Source organism: Centroberyx gerrardi, chromosome 23 (genome assembly GCF_048128805.1).
Source record: "Centroberyx gerrardi isolate f3 chromosome 23, fCenGer3.hap1.cur.20231027, whole genome shotgun sequence".
Lineage (NCBI taxonomy): Eukaryota > Metazoa > Chordata > Actinopteri > Beryciformes > Berycidae > Centroberyx > Centroberyx gerrardi.
The window spans coordinates 5,717,563-5,739,522 of NC_136019.1; the positions used below are offsets into that span (position 1 = coordinate 5,717,563).

At 42.5% G+C, this 21,960-nt stretch overlaps 1 protein-coding gene across 1 annotated transcript in view; it reads right to left on the reverse strand.

Annotated features, from left to right (window-relative positions):
* tnfsf10l (TNF superfamily member 10, like) overlaps positions 1-18,861 on the reverse strand; it is a 70,288-nt gene extending 51,427 nt beyond the window's left edge. The window contains exon 1 of the mRNA XM_078291584.1: positions 18,505-18,861. Within this exon, the coding sequence (XP_078147710.1) occupies positions 18,505-18,750 (246 nt within the window). The 5' untranslated portion in view covers positions 18,751-18,861. The remainder of the gene's footprint in view (positions 1-18,504) is intronic.
* Positions 18,862-21,960: the final 3,099 nt, after the last annotated feature.

Below are 21,960 nucleotides of genomic sequence, written 5' to 3' on the forward strand. Positions count from 1 at the left end.
TGTGTGTGTGTGTGGCTACTGTGCTAGTTGGTAATGGTAGTTTAGTCATTACTGGTGTCAGGAGCTAAAACAGTAAACACACTGTTGACTTCTGGGAAGACTCTCTCATGCAAAAGCTCCTTGGATTGTACCCCCCACTGTGTGTGTGTGTGTGTGTGCATTATAAATCACTCTGCATGGAGGCCGTCCTCTGTATTGTATTGTCAGTGAGTTAAAAGACAACAGCTGCAACGTGTTAAAAGCCTGAAGTGCTTGAGGGTTAAAACGAAGCCGACAGAGTGACGTTGTGATCCAGGTATGAAAGCTGTGATGCAACAGGACAGCTGTAATGAGTTTACATTCAGTGTAGAAAACATTAAATTAGGTAGAGCTTTCTAATAATGAGTTGTGCTCCCCTGGGTCCAGGCTGTGGTTCAGCTTCCTCAGGGGTTAAACTGTGAAGAACCACAGGTGAGAATTGTTTGGGCTGGATCGGTCAATTATGGGTTATTATAATAATTTGCTTCTGTTACGAGTGCAGTTTTATACTAGCTGTGTCAAGTACAGCAAGCACAAAATTAGCTAAAAACAAAAAAAACTTTAACAGGTATTTTCTCAAAATAACATATTTTCTGTATGCAAAACACTTTTTAAAACTTGGAAAAAAAAAAAGTTTTTTTTTCATATATCTTTTCACTTTCATTTCTATTTTATGGGGTATTTTACATGAAAAAATAGTGAAAATGTGAGTCTTAACTATTACTATTTTGTAAAAAATGTATTGAAACACTAGTTATTCATCAGAATGAAATAGGTAAATACACTCTGAATGAGAAAATCTGTTCTAAATCACACATTTTTATGAAATATTAGCCAATTTGAATATGTTAATAACAAAATAAATAAAAGTCATAATACAAAAAGTGTTTGTATTTGTGTCCATATTCCACATATAACATTTCATTCTGATTGAATGAAAGGATTGTTTACTTCCATTCACTTGTGGTGCCTCACTTTAAAAACTTTAAAAACCTTTCTCTCCATCTACATCCTTCATTCACGACTGAAGTAGATCTAATAGATGAAATCAATAAAGGATCGTTGTCTATTTGTAGACTCACTGTATGTGATACAGCTGCAGAAGACACAAGCACTGCCTATTCAGTTCTTAAGGTCTTAAAGCAAGACACAGATGGATAAAGACTTCTTTGGCTTGGGGAATTTCTTCAACTGGTTTTCTTCAACAAACCAGCTTTGGCGCTAACTGCTAGCTTGTGATCCAATCTGTTTTTTTCCTACACACCTGACACTCCAAACAAAATCTGCCAAGGGAAACTCCACTGTAAAAAAAAAAAACCCCACGGCTTAAACCTTTATTAGATGGGTGATATAGTCGATTAAAACAAGACCGCTGTGTGTCAGCTTAGCAGGTCTTCATCAGGGTCATTAGCTTTAGTCCATTCATCTCCCAGAGGGAAAGGTCAAAGGTTATCAGCGCTGTCATGAGCGCCGTGACGGATCATGAGGCCCTGCAGTCTGAGATAAAGGTCAGACTGGTTACTGAGATGCTGCGAACAGGATGGACGAATCGGACGAGGCAGCGATGCGAAAAATGTATCTTGCTCCAGGATGTTTACTCGGATTACGAAGAATTAAAATAGATAGATAATCGAACCGAGTCAGTTTATGAATGAGTAAGTATCTTGGCAAGTTTACAGTTTTTATATAGCGCTGTGTTGAGAAAGTTCTCTGACCTCTTGGGCTTATGAAGCCCTTTCAAAAAGCCACTGGATAATGTCAAAAATGTTCTTAGTTACTGAAAACTTGATATTTTTATGGTTTTCAAACGACAGCGACGCTATATTTTAAAGCCCTAAACTATTTTGTGAGCACTGGAAGCACTGGAAGACAACGCTCTCTCTCTCTCTCTCTCTCTTCACGATAGCAAATGCATGATGGGACGGACCCAGAATAATTTTCTCCACAATCAGAATTAGAGTTAGACTTTATTTGCAATGCATGGACATTGGTAGTGGTGCTTGTTTTGGTACTGACTGGGATTAACCATGCCAGAAAATTCATTAAAACTACCAGAACCCTCCGCGTTTGTTGGATTTCTTTTCATTCTCCCCTGGACCTTGAAACCATCACTGTACATCGGAGAGAAACTACAACTGGACAAAAAATTCAGCTGAATCTATTTACATACTGACTCGATTAGTGGAGAGAGTGTGGGTGAATGCGGTCTGAGCTGCCAACACAGATCTGCCAGCACCTCCAGGCCACAGCGCCGGTTTCTGACCTAAACATATGGGAGGCTTCACTGCTGTTGTGTCGTACTTAAATACCCCTCCGCTTTCCAAGAATCTGCTGTAGGATGTCCCAGGATATTTACAGTTCTGACATTCGGACTTAAACTGCATCGACACACCCGAGTATCGAGGTTGACGTTGTGTTCTTGACCTCATCAGCGGGGAACAGTGTTCTTGGATGCTGGATACTAACATTTTCGATGCATTCGTCCAAGAGAAAAACCCTTTAAGATCCAACTGGCCGTTAGGGAGGCTTCCTCTCTGCCTCGTCTTTGTCTACAAAAGTCAATTCGTCATATAATAGAAGATGGCAAGAGCCTATCAAAGATATTCTAGACACTTTTTAAATTCTAAGTTCTTCAGTCTGCACACACTACATGAAACACACTGGCTTTTTTGAATGTAGTATAGAATATAGTCTAGAATTAAGTAGACCGATGGGTCAGTTTGCTGATATATTATTGGCCTTTTATTAAATATCGATAATTGGCCAGTACTGTATGATGGAAGTTCCTTTCAGCTCCATGAAAACAGCCGGTGAAACCTGTAACGAAATTTTCTTTTGTTCTTTGTACATTTTATTCATTCATTTCTGGAAGAGGATTAGTGGAGGATTAGCCACGTGAAAATATTATTTCAGTTCTGAGATAGAATAAAGTCATTAGAATTCTGAGATTAAAGTCAGAATTGTAAGAATAAAGTCAGAATTCTGAGAGTAAAGTCAGAACTCAGAATTCTGACTTTTTTCTTAGAAATCTGACTTTAAACTCAGAGTTCAGAACTCAAATACATTTTTCACATGTGGTCCTAATCCTCTTCTGTACATTGGATTGTTAAATTTTTTTTTTTTTTGTAAATTAATTCCTCATTTAAACGCCTAATGTATCCCAGAGTTTCCTCCCCATTGAATAGGTGCAGTGGGTTAAGAAGCTGCTAATCCTAAAAGAAATTCATTAGTCTCAATGGAGAGTTTTAGTGTCCCATGAGGGTCTGAATGCTGTTTCAGAGGCTTTTCCACCCTGAGAAGAAGACAGTTCTGGAGGAAACCCTGAATCCTTGTAATTGTAAAATTGTAAGATATTTAAAATTGGAACTGAATATTGGCAGTCAGTATCGACCTTCAGAAACCACCATATTGGTCAAAACTAAGAATGAAGATATTGATGTTGTCTCTAATCACCAGGCCGCCCCCTGCTCATCATGTTGTGGAAACACCAATGTCTGGGATCAGTTCTGTGATTCTGACACGGCCCACAGTCGAAACACGATCCCGGATCCGAGGCATGTTTTCATAACATTCATGCAAGATTTCATCTCCTCCTAGAGAGCTGAGGCGTCCAAGAAGTAGAAGAAGAAGAAGAAGAAGAAGCTATTTCTGGAAACTGGAATTCTGCTGGGTTTTTTTCTCTGTTCGAGCGTGTTAGCGTTTCTTTTGGAGGGTCTGGAAAGTCTTTGGATCGGTGTTGTGATTTGGATCCTCGCAGCGGGAACATCTGAGCCGTGATTTAAGAGACGCTGCAGTCCGCTCACATGAGATATCAGCCGTATAATAGCCAAAAGATATTCAAATTCCTGTTTTCTGCTGGTTTCACAAACTACATTTCAGAACCACAGATCTGATCCCACTTGGAGATTTTACATTTATTAGCCATTTGAAAGACATCTAAATGGTTTATAGGCATCTAGGTTACAATGAAGCTACATAGGGTTCAAAAGTGAAAGTTTAGTAATGTCTACATCTTCTCAACCATTCTCAAACTTTTTCATATTAAGGACCCCTAATTTAGTCCACATTAGATGATGAGATTTTGTCTCTCGGACCCAAATCTGAGAATATTTTTATTGCTAGATATGATTTTGTCCAGAATCCCATGACTATCTGTATTGTAGGTAGAGAGATAAGAGTCAAACTATGATCAAAACAGTCATTCTTCTGCATTCTCTAATTGTCTTAACTTCTTGTAAATGAAATAATGCTGAAGTTTTTGCTGGGGACCCCCTGGAACCCCTTCAAGGACCCCTGGTGGTCCCTGGACCCCATGTTGAGAACCACTGTTCTAGAGTATATGACCAAAATAAAGCTTGTACATATGGACTTCTCTGGTGCTTATTTTTGATTTTTACAGCTGTTTATGCATTGTTTAAATATGTAATAATGAGTTTACTGCTTGGTCTAAAGCCGGACTGTACGTTCCCAAAAAGATCCCGGGCTTTCTGAGAGCTAAAGCAGAGACACGATGTTGAAATGACGTCTACTGCTCTAGTGGGATCCTCGGTCTGCTAACTCTCCTGCTCGCGTTCGTCCAAACTCTCATTTCTCATCCTCTCAAGAGCCTGAAACGTCAGCGTTGCCGCGCGGCGATCCGGCCAACATCTGCTTTCTAAGCCCCGCTCACGTCCGAGTCTCGACAGACAAATCAAGACAGCATGGGCCGCGCTATTCTCTCCTCCGGCCCCCGAACCGTCTTCTACCAAAAAAATGACAAGGTTGGTTAAACATCACGGCCTTCGAGAAAAAGCCCGACCGCCCCGCCTGACAGATTCGTGATTTCACCTCTTCCACAAAGTTGTTCTTGCTGAGGTTTTTTTTCCGTCCAGCAGTCGCGGGACGAAGCCAAATCCGTGCTCGCTGAATGATTCATGGGAGACCTGCGTTCGCGAGGAGCCGGCGGGGTCCAAGAACCTTACAGTTTCCTAATGAGGCGGTGTTATGCAAACACTGTCCGAAATTAAATAAATCTATTTAAAACCGAATATTAACCAAAAGTCTGGACCCGGCCTCGCTGCCGTTCACTGAAGACGTCTGTAAAGCCAAGGAAGTGGAACATCCATGATAACCTTAGAGCGGATCTGGGAAAGCAATGATAATAGGCTGTGAGGGGCTTTTATGAAAAGCCAAAACCACTGTATTCTTCACTGTCAAGGAGAGAGAGAGAGAGAGAGAGAGAGGGAGAGAGAGAGAGAGAAAGACGGCCAACATCGAGGTTTGAGGAAGGAGTGGAAGAGACAAACTGAGCTATGAAGAAAAAAGAGAAACCCTCTGGAAGTGGGACAAAAAGGAGTGGGTGGAAAGATAGAAGAGATAATTTGAGAGAGATTAAAAGGACAGGAAGGAAAAGAGGGAGGAAACGGGGAGGAAAAAGAAAAGAAAGAAAGAGAGTTCACCGGTTGTTTAATTGGTACAGAAATGAGAGCTGACAGTGGGACAGAAGGGGTCTTATTACTGGGACTCAAAACGCTGATATGGGAGCGAGAAGGGGGGAGAGTGTGTGTGTGTGTGTGTGTGTGTGTGTGTGTGTGTGTGAGAGAGAGAGAGAGAGAGAGAGAGAGAGAAGGCATTAGGTTGACATTAACAAGCCCTCCTTCTTGTGCCAGGAATGAGATGTCTGACTATTCCCAGGGTTAGATCATGTTAGAACCAACTGGGAACTCTCCATCCAATCAACCACTGGCTAATCAGATAACACACACACACACACACACACACACACACACACACCTCTATCCACCGAAAATTCCTCTATGATAAACTTAATCTCCCCATTTTCTTTGTGTCCTTCACATTTTCTCCCTCTCCTACCTCTGTGGACACACATGTGATGCCTGCACACACACACACACACACACACACACACACACACACACACACACACACACACGTCCATGCACATACACACATTAGACCGATCGGTTTGATATTGGTTTGTCGATATATTGGGTCAATATTGACCTCTTATTAAAGAGGCTACATAGAAACAAGTCAGTTTTATCTTATTTGCACATTTTCTTTATTCAGTTAATCGTTTAATTAGGATTTTGTAAATTAATTCCTCATTTAAAGGCCTAATCTATCCCAGAGTGGGTCAGTTTTAGTGTCCCAAGATGGTCTGAATGCTGTTTCAGACGCTTTTCCACCCTGAGAATAAGAAAATTCTGGCAGAAAATACTGAATACTTGTAATTTTTTGGCATGAAAATAGTCAAGTTTAAGACATTGGATCGTCGTGTCTTCATTCCAAACACACTGCCTTCTAAAAACCCTTGTACATACCGAACCCGAACACATAAAAACACACATGCACACACACATTCGAACACACACACACACACACACACACAACCACCTTTATAAAAACCTGACAACTCAACTCATTTTCAAATTCCACCATTTTTCTCCCTCCTCTCCCCTCTTTTTTCTCCCACCAGGGGCTTCACCTCCAGGTCTGGGATCGGGCCTGATTGGACGCGTTCCAACACGGTAAAGCAGCTTCCCTTTCCGCCTCTCCTTTGATATGATGTATGTACAGGAAAGCAAAGGAAGGATCGGGTTACTATAAGTTGGGAGACATACTGGGCCTTTACAGCCGAGAGGGGAAATGAAGGAAGATAGGAGGTGAAACTTCCACTCTCCGTTTTATACGCATTACATCCACATCCCCTCGTAATAATTCACCTCAGGACGTTACTCACATATGTTAACTGCCACAATCGTTTCAATCATGGTTCGACATTGCGACCGGATCGCTCCCGCCGCACGAAACCAGAGCCAGGAAACTGCTGGAGCCGGTTCGAGCGGCGGGAGGCGGACTTGGCGAGCGCGGGGGGGGGGGGACGGGGTTTCTCTGCGGTGGGGCGATGTTGCGGGAGGATCGGTGTGTGTTTTCTGATTCGTGCTTGTCAGCGCTTACGAGGCAAACGGGCCTTATATGGGTGCAAAAGCTCAGACGAAAAGACTCGTGTAAGAAAAACAAAAAGAAATCGTTAATTCGGTGTCAGTGGATCGGATTCGGGTCTTTGCTGGTTTCTGGCTTTGGAAGAGAGTTGTTGCAGGTTCACATTCAGTCACATTCGTATAATGAGTGAGCAGGTATTACAGGGGATCAAACCTGTGACCCCCCAGTTACAGGACGGTCTCTCTAACCGCTTTGGCGACTGATTGAACTGAAGGAATTCGGTCTTGTTTTCTTGTTAGGATTTGAGCTCCAGTTGCACTTTTCTACATTTTCTCCATTTAAATTCTACTGAAATGTATTGAGACAAGTTAAGAAGTGTGCTGTAAATACTAGAGTTTGACTCTATTTGACCGGGCTTTTGAAGACAATATGTTTGTGTTGAAGCTGCTAGTAGCTGATATTTTTAACTGACATTCAATATCTTTGAATGTTTCCATTTCCATGCCAAAAAATTACAAGTATTCGGTGTTTCCCGCCAGAATTTTATGCTTGCAAGGTGGAAAAGCCTCTGTTTCTGCACTGCACCTCCCCAGAGATCACCTGTCAATCAAACAGTGTGTGGGCGGAGCTTGGGTTTTCTGTTGATGCAGTTTGAGTTTCTCTTTTCTTTGTCTGTTCAGCCATGGTGGCTATCACTGCTCATGCTAATTACCCACTTCTTCTTCTTCTGTTTATTCCACTTCACTACTAAGTGTATATATAGTGTATATCAATCAGTGATAGAGTGTAACAAAACATTTATTGATATGAAAATGCTGCAGATTATTTCTTTAAATCAGCAAACGTGTGTGTTTCACCAGTCAACAGGTTGTAAAACAATAAAAACACCGACCCTTCGCTATAAGGCGTCTATTAGGAGTCCCAGTGTCACGATATCGGACGGACGGCGCTTATCAGCATTTTATAGCTCTGTTGTCTGAGCAAACACACTGATAACACAGCAGCAGCTGTTGGCAACACACACACACACACACACAGCTGTAGCCACATCCCAATGAGCATTCCTACGCGGGAACGTAAATATCCTGTTTTCACGTGTTAGACTGTTAAACCAAGGCCATGTGTGTGTGTGTGTGTGTGTGTGTGTGTGTGTGTGTGTGTGGTCTGTATATTTGTACTCTATCCGCTTACATAATGTATGGAAGCAAATTCCTCTCCTGTTCCTTTTGAAGGTAGGAATAATCTTGATGTGTGTTCTCTCTCTCCTCTTTCCTCTTTCCGTCGCTCTCTCTCACTCCTTTCCTTATTTCCAAAGATTTATCGGACTTCGGAGACGTTTTTCCCCATTTTGTGGTGAGCGAACATGACAAGTTTGATAACAGCTGGGTCCTGAAGAGTCTTTACTTTTCATTTATACCTCATCTGTTGTGCTAGCTTCAAGATCGGGGGGGCCGCGGGGGACCTTTGCATTTTTGTGGCGTGAGCAGTTGCAGTTGGACTGGAAGCGTTTAAATATAATTTTGATGCAATTTCTGCTTGATCAGTGGGGAGAAGCAGGGAAGATGGGAGAGAGAGAGAGAGAGAGAGAGAGAGAGAGAGAGAGAGAGAGAGAGAGAGAGAGAGAGGGATGACGCCAAAGGTCAGGAGTGGGATTCATGAGACCGATTTTCACTTTTGGAATATATCTGAACATACATGCATGTGTCATTTTTTTATTTTGTCTAATAAATGTGCTGATGTTGCTAACAGAGCGTAAGATTTTCATTAGGTCCTTTCCTTGTTGACTCTTGCATGTCTGAGATGCCCATGGTAGTAAACTTCAAGTAAATTTCTGCTTCTACTGCGGCTGTTTTTCAGTGTAGTCGCATTGGAAATTGATTTTTTCCATTTCCCATTTCGCTGCTATTCAAATTGCTTGTGGAAACGTTTTGTTGTTAAGATGTCGGGAGTGAGCTATTATTGGTAATTCGATTTTTAGGTATGGGACGATATATCGAAATTCAATATATCGCGACGCAAAGATGTGGCGATACGTATCGTGGGGCAGAAAAATGAATCGCGATGTTTTATTCTGCTGTAGTAATCACACATGAGACGCTTGACCATCACAGTTTCATAAGCTCTCCACTGAATTTATATTATTTGCACTTTGTAATGACATTTTCAAATTGTTGTTTACATGCTAGCGAGCCAATGGCGTCGCTGGAAAGACCTGTGGCTCAGAAATAAACAGAATTCTGCACAGTCAGACTTTGTCGTCACTGAACTTTTATTTATTACATCGTATCGTCATTGTATCGAATCGTAACGCAGATCGTCCCATCACTATTGATTTTATTTTTCACTGTTCTATTTTCAAGACAGCCACAGCTGGCAAGCATGTAACAGGAACTGAGCTAGCTTTCACTCGTTTAAATTTCACACAGCATCTCTCTACGTTTCTGTCTTCTCTCCATCGTCACTTCTTTTCTCTCTCTTCTTTGTTTTCTGATGTGCGGGCGGGACTCCTTTGTTGTAAAATAAAGGATTATGTCGATTATGACCCCAAATCTGGAGGTAATCTCTCTTTATTTTTCTGACTTCCTCAACTCTGTTTCACCTCTCCACCTCATCACCTCTCTCCTGCCCTCTCTCTCTCTCTCTTTTCCTTTTGCTCTCTGCATGCCATCTGCAGGTCGGCGGGACTCTGTTACCTGCATTCTTGTAAAATAAAGGTTAAGTTAAAACCCAGAATCTAGGGGTAATCTCTCTGTATTTTTTCTGACTTCCTCTCCTCTCTTTCAGCTCCAGCTATCGTCACCTCTGTCATTCCCCCTTCACCTCTTTCTTTTGACTCTAATGCCCATTTTCTCTTCTTACCTCCCTCTCTCTCTCTTCCCTCTGATCCCTGCCTTCCTTTTCATCTTCATCCAAACGACCTGGCTATGAAAACATCTGAGTGTGTGTGTGTGTGTGTGTGTGTGTGTGTGTGTGTGTGTGTGTGCTTGTGAATATAACCTGGTCATCAAAGCATTTTTCAAGGCAGCACATAACATTTCTCTATAGTCAGGAAATCAGATTAGAAAGCTCCTCTTTACTGGGTTAAATTGACATGTATCATGCATGATCATGGATTTTTCTGGCATAGGTTACTGAGAGAGAAATGGCTTATTCTTGACCATAAAAAGGCCTGTGTGTGTGTATGTGTGTGTGTGTGTGTGTGTGTGTGTGTGTGCGCACCAGGGGTGTAATTTGTCAGATTTCGAGAAATTTCGTAGTTGAAGTCATCTTGGCAGCGTCAACTTTATTTAGACATGAAGTCACAAAGGGCCTACATATCTGTCCCTCGCCCACTTCCATGAACTGTGTGTGTGTGTGTGTGTGTGTGTGTGTGTGTGTGTGTGTGCCTGCATACATGCATACATGCAAACACAAGTGATATTTAAACCCCTAGCTTTCTCTCTCTCTTGCTCTTGGTCTCTCACACACATGTAAATACCTTATATCATTTTGAAGAAAAGCCCAAGGCCTGCATAGACACACGCAGGAGCACACACACACACGCACACACACACACGCACACACACACACACGTCCATCGCCAGAGAATCACTTAGCTTCTACACTCCTATCTCATAAAAAAAAAAATCGGTTGTGTCACTCCTGAAAAATTCGTCCCTCCCTGAAGCCCTAAAACTGACTGTAACTCGATTCTCCAATGTAGACGTGAACCATAACACACTGAGGCTGCAGGGGGCTGGGAGAGAGAGGGGGAGAGAGAGGGAGAGGGAGAGAGAGAGGGAGAGAGAGAGAGAGGGAGGGAGAGAGAGAAAGAGAGATACTCAGACAAACAGAAAGAGAGAGACAAACTGCGAAAACAGAAAGTGAGAGAGAGAGAGAGAGAGAGAGAGAGGGAGAGAGAGAGATACTCAGACAAACAGAGAAAGAGAGAGAGAGCGACAGAAACTGCGAAAAAACAAAGAGAAAGTGAGAGAGAGAGAGAGAGAGAGAGAGAGGGAGGGAGAGAGAGAGGGAGAAAGAGAGAGAGACCAGTATATTTTGGCAGTGGACACTGTTGTGGGAGTTTTATATTGGTAGCATTGAATTAAATCAAAATATTTGGCTGGTGATGGAGAACGATTTTACTTGAAATTAATTACTGGTGATGAACGTTCATGTGTGTATACCTATGTGTGTGTGTGTAAGAGTGTGTGTGTGTGTGTGTGTATGTTAGGAGGAAGAAAGGGTAAAGTTGGAATGTCTATATCACACACACACACACACACACACGCCAATACACACATGCCCACTCAATCACACCAGACCCCCTGTAGTGCACACGTGTTGCAAAGCGTGTGAGAGCGGTCTAAAATATATCCACCCTCACGAACCCCCCGCACAGACGTTACACACACACACACACACACACACACACACACACACACACACACACACACCACTGACTACATTCATTCTCTAACAGCAGCCTTAAACTTGACCTTTACCATTACACGCATAACCTGAGCCAGTGAGAAAGGATAATAATATGGATCCAATGTGCTATACTGAGCTATAGGGGCCACAAATCTCTTGGCATGTTGTTGTGTCATGTTTCCATCTTGGAGGTCCAGTGGAAAACTGGCTGTGTGCAAATAACGTCCAGATATAACAAATGAGACAAGAAAAAAGAGAGATACCTGAAAGAGATTGCTGTGGTGCGTAGGTTGATTCACTAATGTCACAAGTAAAAGCGAATCGTCTGATGAGGTAGAATTTTTTTCTCCCCCTAACACAGTAAACTGTCTTGTCTTTAGCTTTAGCCTCTACTCCAAAACACTCTGAGTTGTAGCTTGAGGAAGAGTCAGCTCAGTTAACCTGAACAAACTGTTTGGTTTTTGTTGACATCATCTAAATCCAAAATCAATCAGATGTATCAGTGGTGAAATGATCAGTTCCTGGTCAAAAACAGCACAGAAATTAACCATTTCTATTAAATTCGGCTAAAATGGACGAGTTGTATGTTTAGAGATCAGCTGTTCATATCCACTGTTGGCCAAGAGCTGAGGACATGGAGGACAACATGGAGGATGATGATGTCACCTGAAAGCCTTCTATACTTTCAAGTCTTGTAACCTTAACCCTGAACTTGACCTAACCCTAATCCAACCCCACACTCTGACCCTGACCCTAAAACTAGGCGCCTTGTAGAGGTGAGGACCGGGAAATGTCTTCACTTCATCTTTCTATCCTTGGGAGGACATCTGGTCATCACAAAGACAGAAGCACACACACACACACACACACACGGACATGCACACAAAACACACTTTATTCACACAAACACCTCTCTGTGTCAAACAGACCACACACACACATGCACAATAAACGCGCGCTCCCACACACATACCTTTGTCCGCAAACAACCACACAAGACTAAAACTCCCTTCTCTGTGTCCGTCAGACCACACACACACACACACACGCACACACACACAAAGACACGTGCACACACTCACACACACAGGCTTATTGTTTCATATAAGGGGTGGTGAGTCAGAGTCTGCCTATCAGTGAACCCAAACAATAACAAAGTGGCAAAGTGGACCAGTGAAGTGAAAGGAATGGAATGCCAATCACTCACAGAGACGCCTTCTGACGGGACACACACACACACACACACACACACACACACACACACACACAAAAGCACACAAACCCACGCAAACACACACCACACAAACACAAACAAGGGCAGAGAGATGCTGACTTGTACAAGTAGCCTACAACAAACTTGACTGACTACAGATTTGTCAGAAAACTGTAAACCCGGAGGTGTTGCAGACCCACAGGCTCATGTGATAAAGATGAAAGAAACTCATTAAAACATTAAGAAATAGAACAAGCTCTAACACAGATATACAGTAGATGCATCCTAAAAATATCCTCCGTAGCCAATTCGCTGGGACTCAAACGGATGTGGGCTGAAAACGATATTAATGCCGTTTCATCCCGTCTTAAAAGTCCAGTCTAGTTGAGCGTCTGTGCAGATCCATTATAATGAGCGTAGCAGATCGTAAATCCACTGATGTACGGATAACATTAGAAATACTTAAGGGCTTTCAAAATGTTTGATCTTGGTTTCAGTCTTACTTCCTTTACAAGGGGCATATCTGATATGGTGGCAAGCTTCTATAATTGTGCTGTAGGTAAGTTACTATATTTAACAAAGTCATTTAGATTTACACAAAACTTATGCCTTGTGGTGCTTTAATTGGTGATGTTATCAGTCAAACTGTGGAACTGGACGGTTCTTCTTTTAGGATTCAAAAAACAAAGCACCACTTTAGTTGGGATATTCCAAGAAACCTCACTTGACTTTTAATTTATTAGCAGATTGCTACAAAGATTTCTCAGTGGCAGAGCTGCTCTGGAGGCAGAAATTATCTCATTGGTTGAGTTAAACCTCAGTGGGCGGAGCCAAAGAACCATGTGCAAGTTAGCTAACTGGCAAACTTGAATGGCAGAGAAAGAACTGTGGTCAAAATATAAATAAAAAATTATGTTGGAAAGTCAGCAGCTAGCTAACTAGCTTACCTAGCTAAGTAGCTATAGCTAGCTTGATTTTTTTTGCAGTTATTAGCAAGAGCGCTAGACTTCATAATATTAGCTTCCTCCTCTCTTACCTCTTGCCATTTCCACTGAGCTTCAGTCTAACATTACTTAGCCAGAAAAAACATGTTTTGGCTCCGCCCCCTGAGGTTTAACTCAACCAATGAGATTATTTCACGCTATTGGCAAAACCGGTTTGTCACAAAGTGTTTTATAGAGCAACAAGGACACAAAACAGCTAAAAAAAAAAAAAAAAGAGAGAGAACATACACACGTGAGGCCAGAGCTCGTGTGTATGTATGTATGTATGTATGTAGGCTGTGTGTGTGTGTGTGTGTGTGTGTGTGTGTGTGTGTGTGTGTGTGTGTGTGTGTGTGTAGCAGCAGCACTGGAGCATTCCTGATTGTACAGTATTGTTCCAGGCGATGCATTGCAGTCTTTTGTCTTACCAAAGCACACACAGGCGGGCGCAGTGTGTAACTCCACTGCGATTCAAAAGAGAGCCTGTTTCTAGATTAAAAATAGCTGGCCTTCGCATGAGAACTGGGGGATTCCCCGTGTGCAGATACATGGGGCCATGTTTTTCATTTAGTCTGTCCCCAGTATCATGTCCCTGCTATGCACTGTGTGACTTACTGCCACCTTTGACGTGTCAGAAAAGAGTGAAATCACTGCATTAATCAACTTATAAATTAGCTTATTAACTTGTTAATCAGCTTATAAATTTACTTATTAACTAATTAATGATGTAGTTAAAGGCCTACATCATCAACGAGCCACTTCTACAGCAGGGTTCAATTGATTCAGGATTTTCATTCCCATGCCAATAAGTGGATTGGAAGCAGATACAACGAAACCCTGATATGTTTGACTTTATATTTTCTTTGTCCTGATGTGGAAGTAGTTCAAATGTGGATCAAACTGAGAAAGTGTGAGGGATATCAACACCAAAGTTGTTCCTCACATAAATTATCCTAATTCTTTGCACAGCCATCTATGCCATTATATTTTTTTGTCCTGATGTGGAAGTTGAAAAACAGATATTGGCTTGAAAAGTATTGCTCAACAGTAACTACGCCAAAGGACTTTATTCTGGCTTTTTTCAACACAAAAAAAGTTATGTTATATCATATGAAACATCATCATCACCCTCTACTCAGCCACATATGCCATTAAGGTTTTTATTTTCCCTATGATGCTGAATATGAAAGGCCAATTTTACCCCAGTGTTTACCCCAAATTTGGCTTTCAAAGAGCAACTGTGACGACTATTTGATCTCAGACATTAATCATAAACTGTCCCATCACTATTTGAAAAGACTTTTATTTCAGTGATATTTTTATGGGCGTTGTATCGGTGTTATATATCTCCGCTGGATTTCCCCTCCCGGAGGATTCCTCATCTTTTTTACCCAAGGACTCAGATAAATGCATGGTGATGATAATGACTATATTTGAATTGTGCCTAACAGAGAGAGAGAATGGTGGAAAACAAATGAAAGAGAGGGAAACGGTATTAATCAGCGACTGTAAGGGCGAGGCTAGCGCTGCTGGCTCCATTAAGCTCTATAGTGGCAGTCGTGAGAGGGGATTAAGGTTCAGGCTGGGTAAATGATACAGTAATGGAGAGCAGAGATACCAGGATTAATGTTGCCTTTGCTTCATGAAGACATTCACCCTCATTTTGGTCAAAAGTCGCAGGTTTGATCCTTGCTACAGCTAACATTCATCCATCAACAGACTAAGAACAACAGCGAAAATGCCTGAAATGTACATTTTAAGACCCGTTTTGACTGAAAACGTGCTCAAAAAAGACAAACACAAAGGAAGCATGAGGTGTCTTTTTTTTTCTTATTCATAACCCAAACACTCTTGACAAGGAATCAGCAGATGTAACCGTTATGGCCGTCTGAACTACAGCTGCACTTTGGCTCCTTCCCCAAGAGGAACCCATTCATTCATTCTTTCATTTCCCATACCCGCTTATTCCTATGGAGCCTGTCCCAGCATGCATTGGGCAGGTCGGCAGTCCATAGACACGTACTAACAGAGACGGACAGACAAACACGCTCACAATCACACCTATGGACAATTTAGAGTCTCCAATCCACCTGACCTGCTTGTCTTTGGACTGTGGGAGAAAACCCAGGAGGAGACCCAAGTAAACAAGAGGAAAACCAGGGACTAGGGACCAGGGACCAGAGACCAGGGACCAGGGACGGGATTCAAACCCAGAACCTTCTTGCTGTGAGGCGAAGAGTGCTAACCACTAGAGGAGTTGTTGAGAAAATTCACATTTTGCTCTCTTTTCAGCCATTTCAAGGTACAAGGGACGGTCTGGTTGAGAGAAACTAGAGTTTTGAGCTTCAGTACTGAATCGTCTGTAGCACTAATGCAGGATAGATGCAGGATAGATGCTTGAAGGACTGGGAAAGTGGGGGAAAGTGCGGTAGGCTTAATGTCTTCTAAAACAGAGGGTTGGTTCATGTGGAGATTTACGGCGCTGTCGCCACTTTTCCCTCTCTGATGGAGCAGCGTTACGGTCTCAACAGGCCTCTCGCTGAGATTCACACGACCGTACATCAGCTTCCCCCGATATTTCACGCAGGCCAACGTATACATTTCAGTATCATAAACCATATCTATGACTTTGTGCTGTCCAAACACTTCAGCATGTATTTAAACTTTACATGTGCCTTTAAATCTCAGTGTATCAGGGAGCTAGACTGTTTTTGCTGAAATCATTCCAGCTACCAGGCTATGAAATGCAAAACAGAGAGAAGAAGAGACAGAAAGACCAAAAAAAACCCTGAAAAAATATATAGTATTGGGGGGTGAATCCAGCTGATAAACTTCAATGCTTAACTTACTATTTCCCTTATCTCTCCTGCCTCTTTACATTAAACACTCTAATGATGCAGAAATACCATGAGGATAAGCTTTGAAATGAATGAGTTAACTTGTCACCAGGTGATGTGGACAAGTTGCTTCTGTTTCCCCTACTGGGACTCACATTGCTTCACCAACTCTGCTATGAACTAAAGAAGAATAACCATGGAGCAAGTCTAATAGCCAATGCCACCGATAATAACCACCTTATCAATTTCACCGTCAATACCAGCAGCACTGATAGTGGATCAGCAAATTACTGACTGTATGATGAGGATATTGCCCTTAAGAAAAATAACTAGCGGTCTTATAACACAACTCCCTATAGGAGTATTATAGCAATATTAAAGTGATACTATAGGAGGTTTAATAAAATGCCACAATGTAGACATCAAGAACCCCTAATTTAGATCATTTGATGAGATTTTGTCTCTCTGACCCAAATCTGAGAATATTTTTATTGTTAGATATGATTTTGTACAGAATTCAATGACTATCTGTATTGTAGATAGAGAGATAACAGATAAACTATAATCAAAACAGTCATTATTCTACATGTGTTACATTGTGTTAACTTCTTGTAAATTAAATAATGGTGAAGTTTAACACTTTATCAATTTGCTGGGGACCCCCTGGAACCCCCCTCAAGGAGCCCTGGTGGTCCCGGGACCCCACTTTGAGAACCACTGATGTAGGACTGACTTTATTGTGTAATCCTTGACAATTTTCTTCTTTTTTTTCCACAGTTGTAGAAATAAACTAAACTCACCACTGAGTACCACAGACACACTGCAAGTCCCTATGGGAGTATTATAGGAATATTATAGTGATATCATAGGAGATTAAAAAAAAAAAACCCCACAAAGTAAGATAAGATCCTTGTTAACTCATGCTGTAAGGAATATTATAGGAATATTCTTGTGGTTTTTGGATGGAGATAGCCTACCTCTGTTATTGACCTACATATTTCACCTCTGCTCAAACATCTGTAACCTACTTATAAGTAATCCTGCAGCAGCCTCGGAGTGGATTGTCCCTGTTCTGCCTATCCAAATGGTTCCAATATGCTTCTTTACGCACGCAAAACCTAGTAGCCTCCTACAGTCTATAGTCTGTCTACAGCTCAGTTTGATAAACACGACGAAATAGACCACTTTCCCTCTGCCTTGCTTGTAAATTCCGGACTGCAGTGTTTTAACAAGTCCAGTCAAGCACGTTTTTTTGTTGTTTTTTTTTGTTTCCAAAAGCTTGCCAAGCCAGCCAGCCAGTAAGAGCTGGAGCAAGCGGAGGCGTAAACACCGCCGAACCTCCGCCAGATGAAATATTCCTCCAACGAAAATTCGCGTCATCTCCTATGGGATCACTATAATATTCATATGATATTCCTATAGGGCCGTGCAGCTCGTCTGTGATGCGAAATAGTGAGTTTATACAGACTTTATGGCAGTTTGTGATACTGTTTCCCCCCCCATGATATCTCTATAATATTCCTATGATACTCCTACAGGGAATTTGGGAATCAATAATGACTTTATACTGACATTATCGCAATTTGTGGTACTTTTTCCCCTAAGGCATCCCTATAATATTCCTATAAGGACTTAACTATGTGATTGTTGTGCACAACATTGATCGAGTTTACAATGACCTTATCGTATATGGTGGTACTTTTTCCGATGGTATCCCTATAATATTCCTATGATATCCCTATAGGGACTTAACTATGTGATTTTGGCACTCAATAGTGAGTTTACAATAATCTTATCGCACTTTGTGGTACTTTTTCTTATGGTATCCCTATAATATCCCTATAATATTCCTATAAGGACTTAAATAGGCTATCTGTATCTCCTAACTTGATCTATTAATGATTTTCTTTTCCAAATTGCACAAATAAATACATAAACTGTGTGACTTTGGTGCTCAATAGTGATCTTCTCGTACATGGTGGTACTTTCTCCTATGGTATCCCTATAATATCCCTATAGGGACCGAACAGTTTGGTCCTCAGTAGTGAATCTGGTTTAAAACAGTACTTTTAGGTGAGTGAAAAGCAGCTCTTACCTGTGATATGGACATGTTCAGGTAGACAAAGAGCCCGGTGGTGGAGGCGATCTGCAGCACCACCACCACAATCACCACCATCGCCACCCACATCTTGGACGGCGCTTCCCGGCGTCCCGTCCCGTTCGGCCCGCCGGCCGGGACCATCATGTAGGTGGTGGACTCGCTGCTCACCGATCTGAAATAATCCTGTTGCTGCTGTGCGCTCGGAGTGGCCATGGCATTCCCGACGCATGAGTAGACCATAAAACCAAGGGGACAACAAAACAACAACGGCAACAAACAGCCTCCGAAACCTCCGACCGACCGAAAATTGGATCAAAATTAGATCTGCGTCTCCATGCGTCCGCCGCCAATGGAGCTGCAGGCTGGCAGAGGAGGAGAGAGAGGACGTGAAAAGTTAAAGTGTGGGTCTGCCCATGCCTGGTCAGCGATCAGCTGCTGCGTAAAATGAGACTGGAGCTGCTGGAGGAAGCAAGAGAAACCAAGAGAGAGAGAGAGAGAGAGAGAGAGAGAGGGGCCGGCTTAACCTCTTCATCACCCTGGAGCGGTGGAGGAATGCTCTCTCTCTCTCTCTCTCTCTCTCTCTCTTTCTCTCTCTCTCTCTCACTCACTCTCACACACATGCTCTCTCTCTAACACATTCTCACTCATACAAGCTCTCTCCCTTTCTCTCTCTCACACACAAACTCATCTCTTTCTTTGTCACACATGCTCTCTCTCTCTCTCTCTCTCTCTCTCTCTCTCTCTCTCTCTCTCTCTCTCTCTCTCTCTTTACATCTGCACTGTGTGTGTGTGTGTGTGTGTGTCAGTGGTCTAATGCTTTACACTGTTTGAGAGCAAATATTTGCCCAACACCCTCCAGTTTATTCCTTTAGAATAAGTTTAACCACCACTAAATATTTGAACTTCAGTTTCCAAAAACATCACAGGCCTCTGACTTCATTGTTAGCTTATGGAATGATGAACAGAGCATCTAAATTTTATTGCGGTCGACAGCCATAACAATCATGCGTGCAATCCAGCCTGCGTGCAATGCGAGCCCCCATCCTGCCATAAATTACCCTAAAACTGAGCAGTAAGTATCAGCTGTGTCTTTACAAACAGAATTATAACGCAGCTCATACTTTCCCCTAAACAGACAAAAATGGCATTAAAGGAAGGAGACAGGCAGAAAGTGTGTTTACAGTTCAGCTGTAAACAACTGCCTTTCCTTTGTTTCCTTTCCCTCACCGCCAACAGCTGGAAGACGGAGTGTGTGCCCGGCCTCGCCGCTGTTGACCGGCTGCTAAACTAAAGCCCAGGATGGAAGGCAGACAACCTGCAGACGAGACGGGCTTGGGCCGCTGCCGGTCAGCCAGTCTGGACCTCCAAAAAGCTCCAAAACCTTTCTCGCTTTCAGACAAACAGCAGGGTTGCAGTCAGGATCACCGTGGTTGAGTCCCAGTCAATTCCATGACCGGGTCCAAAGGGGGTCGAGACCAAGTCAAGCTAGACCGAGACCAGAGCAAATCGAGTCCTATTCAAGAGAAAGACCAAAATAGGCAATAAACAGTGTGCATGTCCTTCCAAATGTAAAAAAAACTAGCAAACGTGTTGTCCACCATGAATGATGCAGGCACCCCGTGGACCAATCAGTAGCAAGATGCAGCATCTCCCCAAGTTTCATCAACATTGGACCGGTGGTGAAGCAGTTCGGGCCTTTCAAAGTTGAAAATGTTGACCGTTAATAGTAGCATCCCAATCAGGCCAATCCATGTAACTTTTTAAAAGCCATAACACAGTGCCAAGATGCGTCATCCCTCCAAGTTTCATCGAAATTGGACTGGTGGTGTGGGAAAAAGCTGAGTCAGCATCCGATACTGGCTGAGACCAAGACGAGTCCAGGTCAAAATCGGTACGAGACCAAGACGAGTCAGAAAAGTGTTCTGGATACCGGACTGCATGACATAGCGCTTTTATACAGTACATTTGCATTTTAGTCATTTAGGCCAGTGGTTCTCAACGTGGGGTCCTGGGACCACCAGGGGTCCTTGAGGGGGTTCCAGGAGAGGGGGTCCCCAGCAAAATGATGAATTGTTAAACTTCACCTTTAAGTTACAAGAACACAATTAGAGAATGTAGAAGAAGTGTAGACTCTTTTGGTCATAATTTCACTGTTATCTCTCTACCTACAATAGAGATAGTCATGGAATTCTGGACAAATCTAACATCTAACAACAAAAACATTATTTGGGTCAAATGGGGGTCCGTGGCCTTATGTGACCCTGAGGTTCCTGAGTGCATATACCTTTAGTATGGGTGGGAATCAAACCCCTAACCCTGACAGTGTGTCCTGCTGCCCACTGAGGGACTACAAAGGTCCTGACGGCTGCTCTGTGTTAAAAAACTGTGATAAAAACCTGTAAACTCAACATCAAATACTGACTGTCTTTGGGTCTTGCATGCATTGTGTTCCAAATGACTGTGGTATCTTGTGATGTTATGACATATTAACTATCCCTCTGTCAAAAAACGCCGATAAATTCCTTTTTAATGTGTTTTCTTTAATGGCGGCTTGTTCTCCAACAATAAATCCCCCACACTGTCTCTTCGTATGATGTCATGAAGACACAGTGTCCCGACAACAGGAACACAAGCAACACCCAAACAGGGCTTGTTTGTTGGTCTACAAAAACACCACTGAGATGAAAAATCAAACTAGATGAAATGGGTTGTAAATACTCAAATGGAACCACTGTAGGCGTCCTAATGTCCCTTCATAAAAATGTCTTATTAAATTCTTTTGACGGAGTCGGTTTCTCAAATTTTGTAGCTTAAGGCTCCTGCCTTCAATGACTTCTTTCTGCTGTTCCTCTGTATCAAAAGCATGATGCATTAAGCCTGTGATAGTTTTATTATGTTTCCATCAGTTGATGCTATAATGGAAAAGAAGGAGAAACAGAGTACTCTTAGTTACAGTAAGGCCATAACTGACAGAGTCCAGACAGACGCAGGACATGAACCTCATCCAGTACCTTTCCTTCTCCTCATATACATGCTCTCAACTTTGTCAAATGAACACATATTTCCTACAATAAACAAAAAGTTCTACTCCATACTTGAGCTTGCATGCTCTTCTGCTCGAAACCCGCATTGTGGGTGTGCTGGGCCTGGCTGACACAGATTTATGGATTTAGACCCACTAGCTGATTGTACCCATCGCAAAAAAGATTTCAAATCAGGAGAGACTAGGATGAATGCTCGAATGAAAAGCTTTATTCATGACATGAAACAAGATGGAAACTTTGGCGTAAGCTCCATGGAGGAACTCCTCCCATTCGTGAAGTTAGGAGTACATCCGGGATAGACGTAGGAATTAGGATGTCCCCCTGCGGAGTTCCTCTGGAGCCTGGACATGGTGGTGATGGGTGGAGGAGGGACGAAGGTAAGCACAGCGACTGGGATGACAGCAGC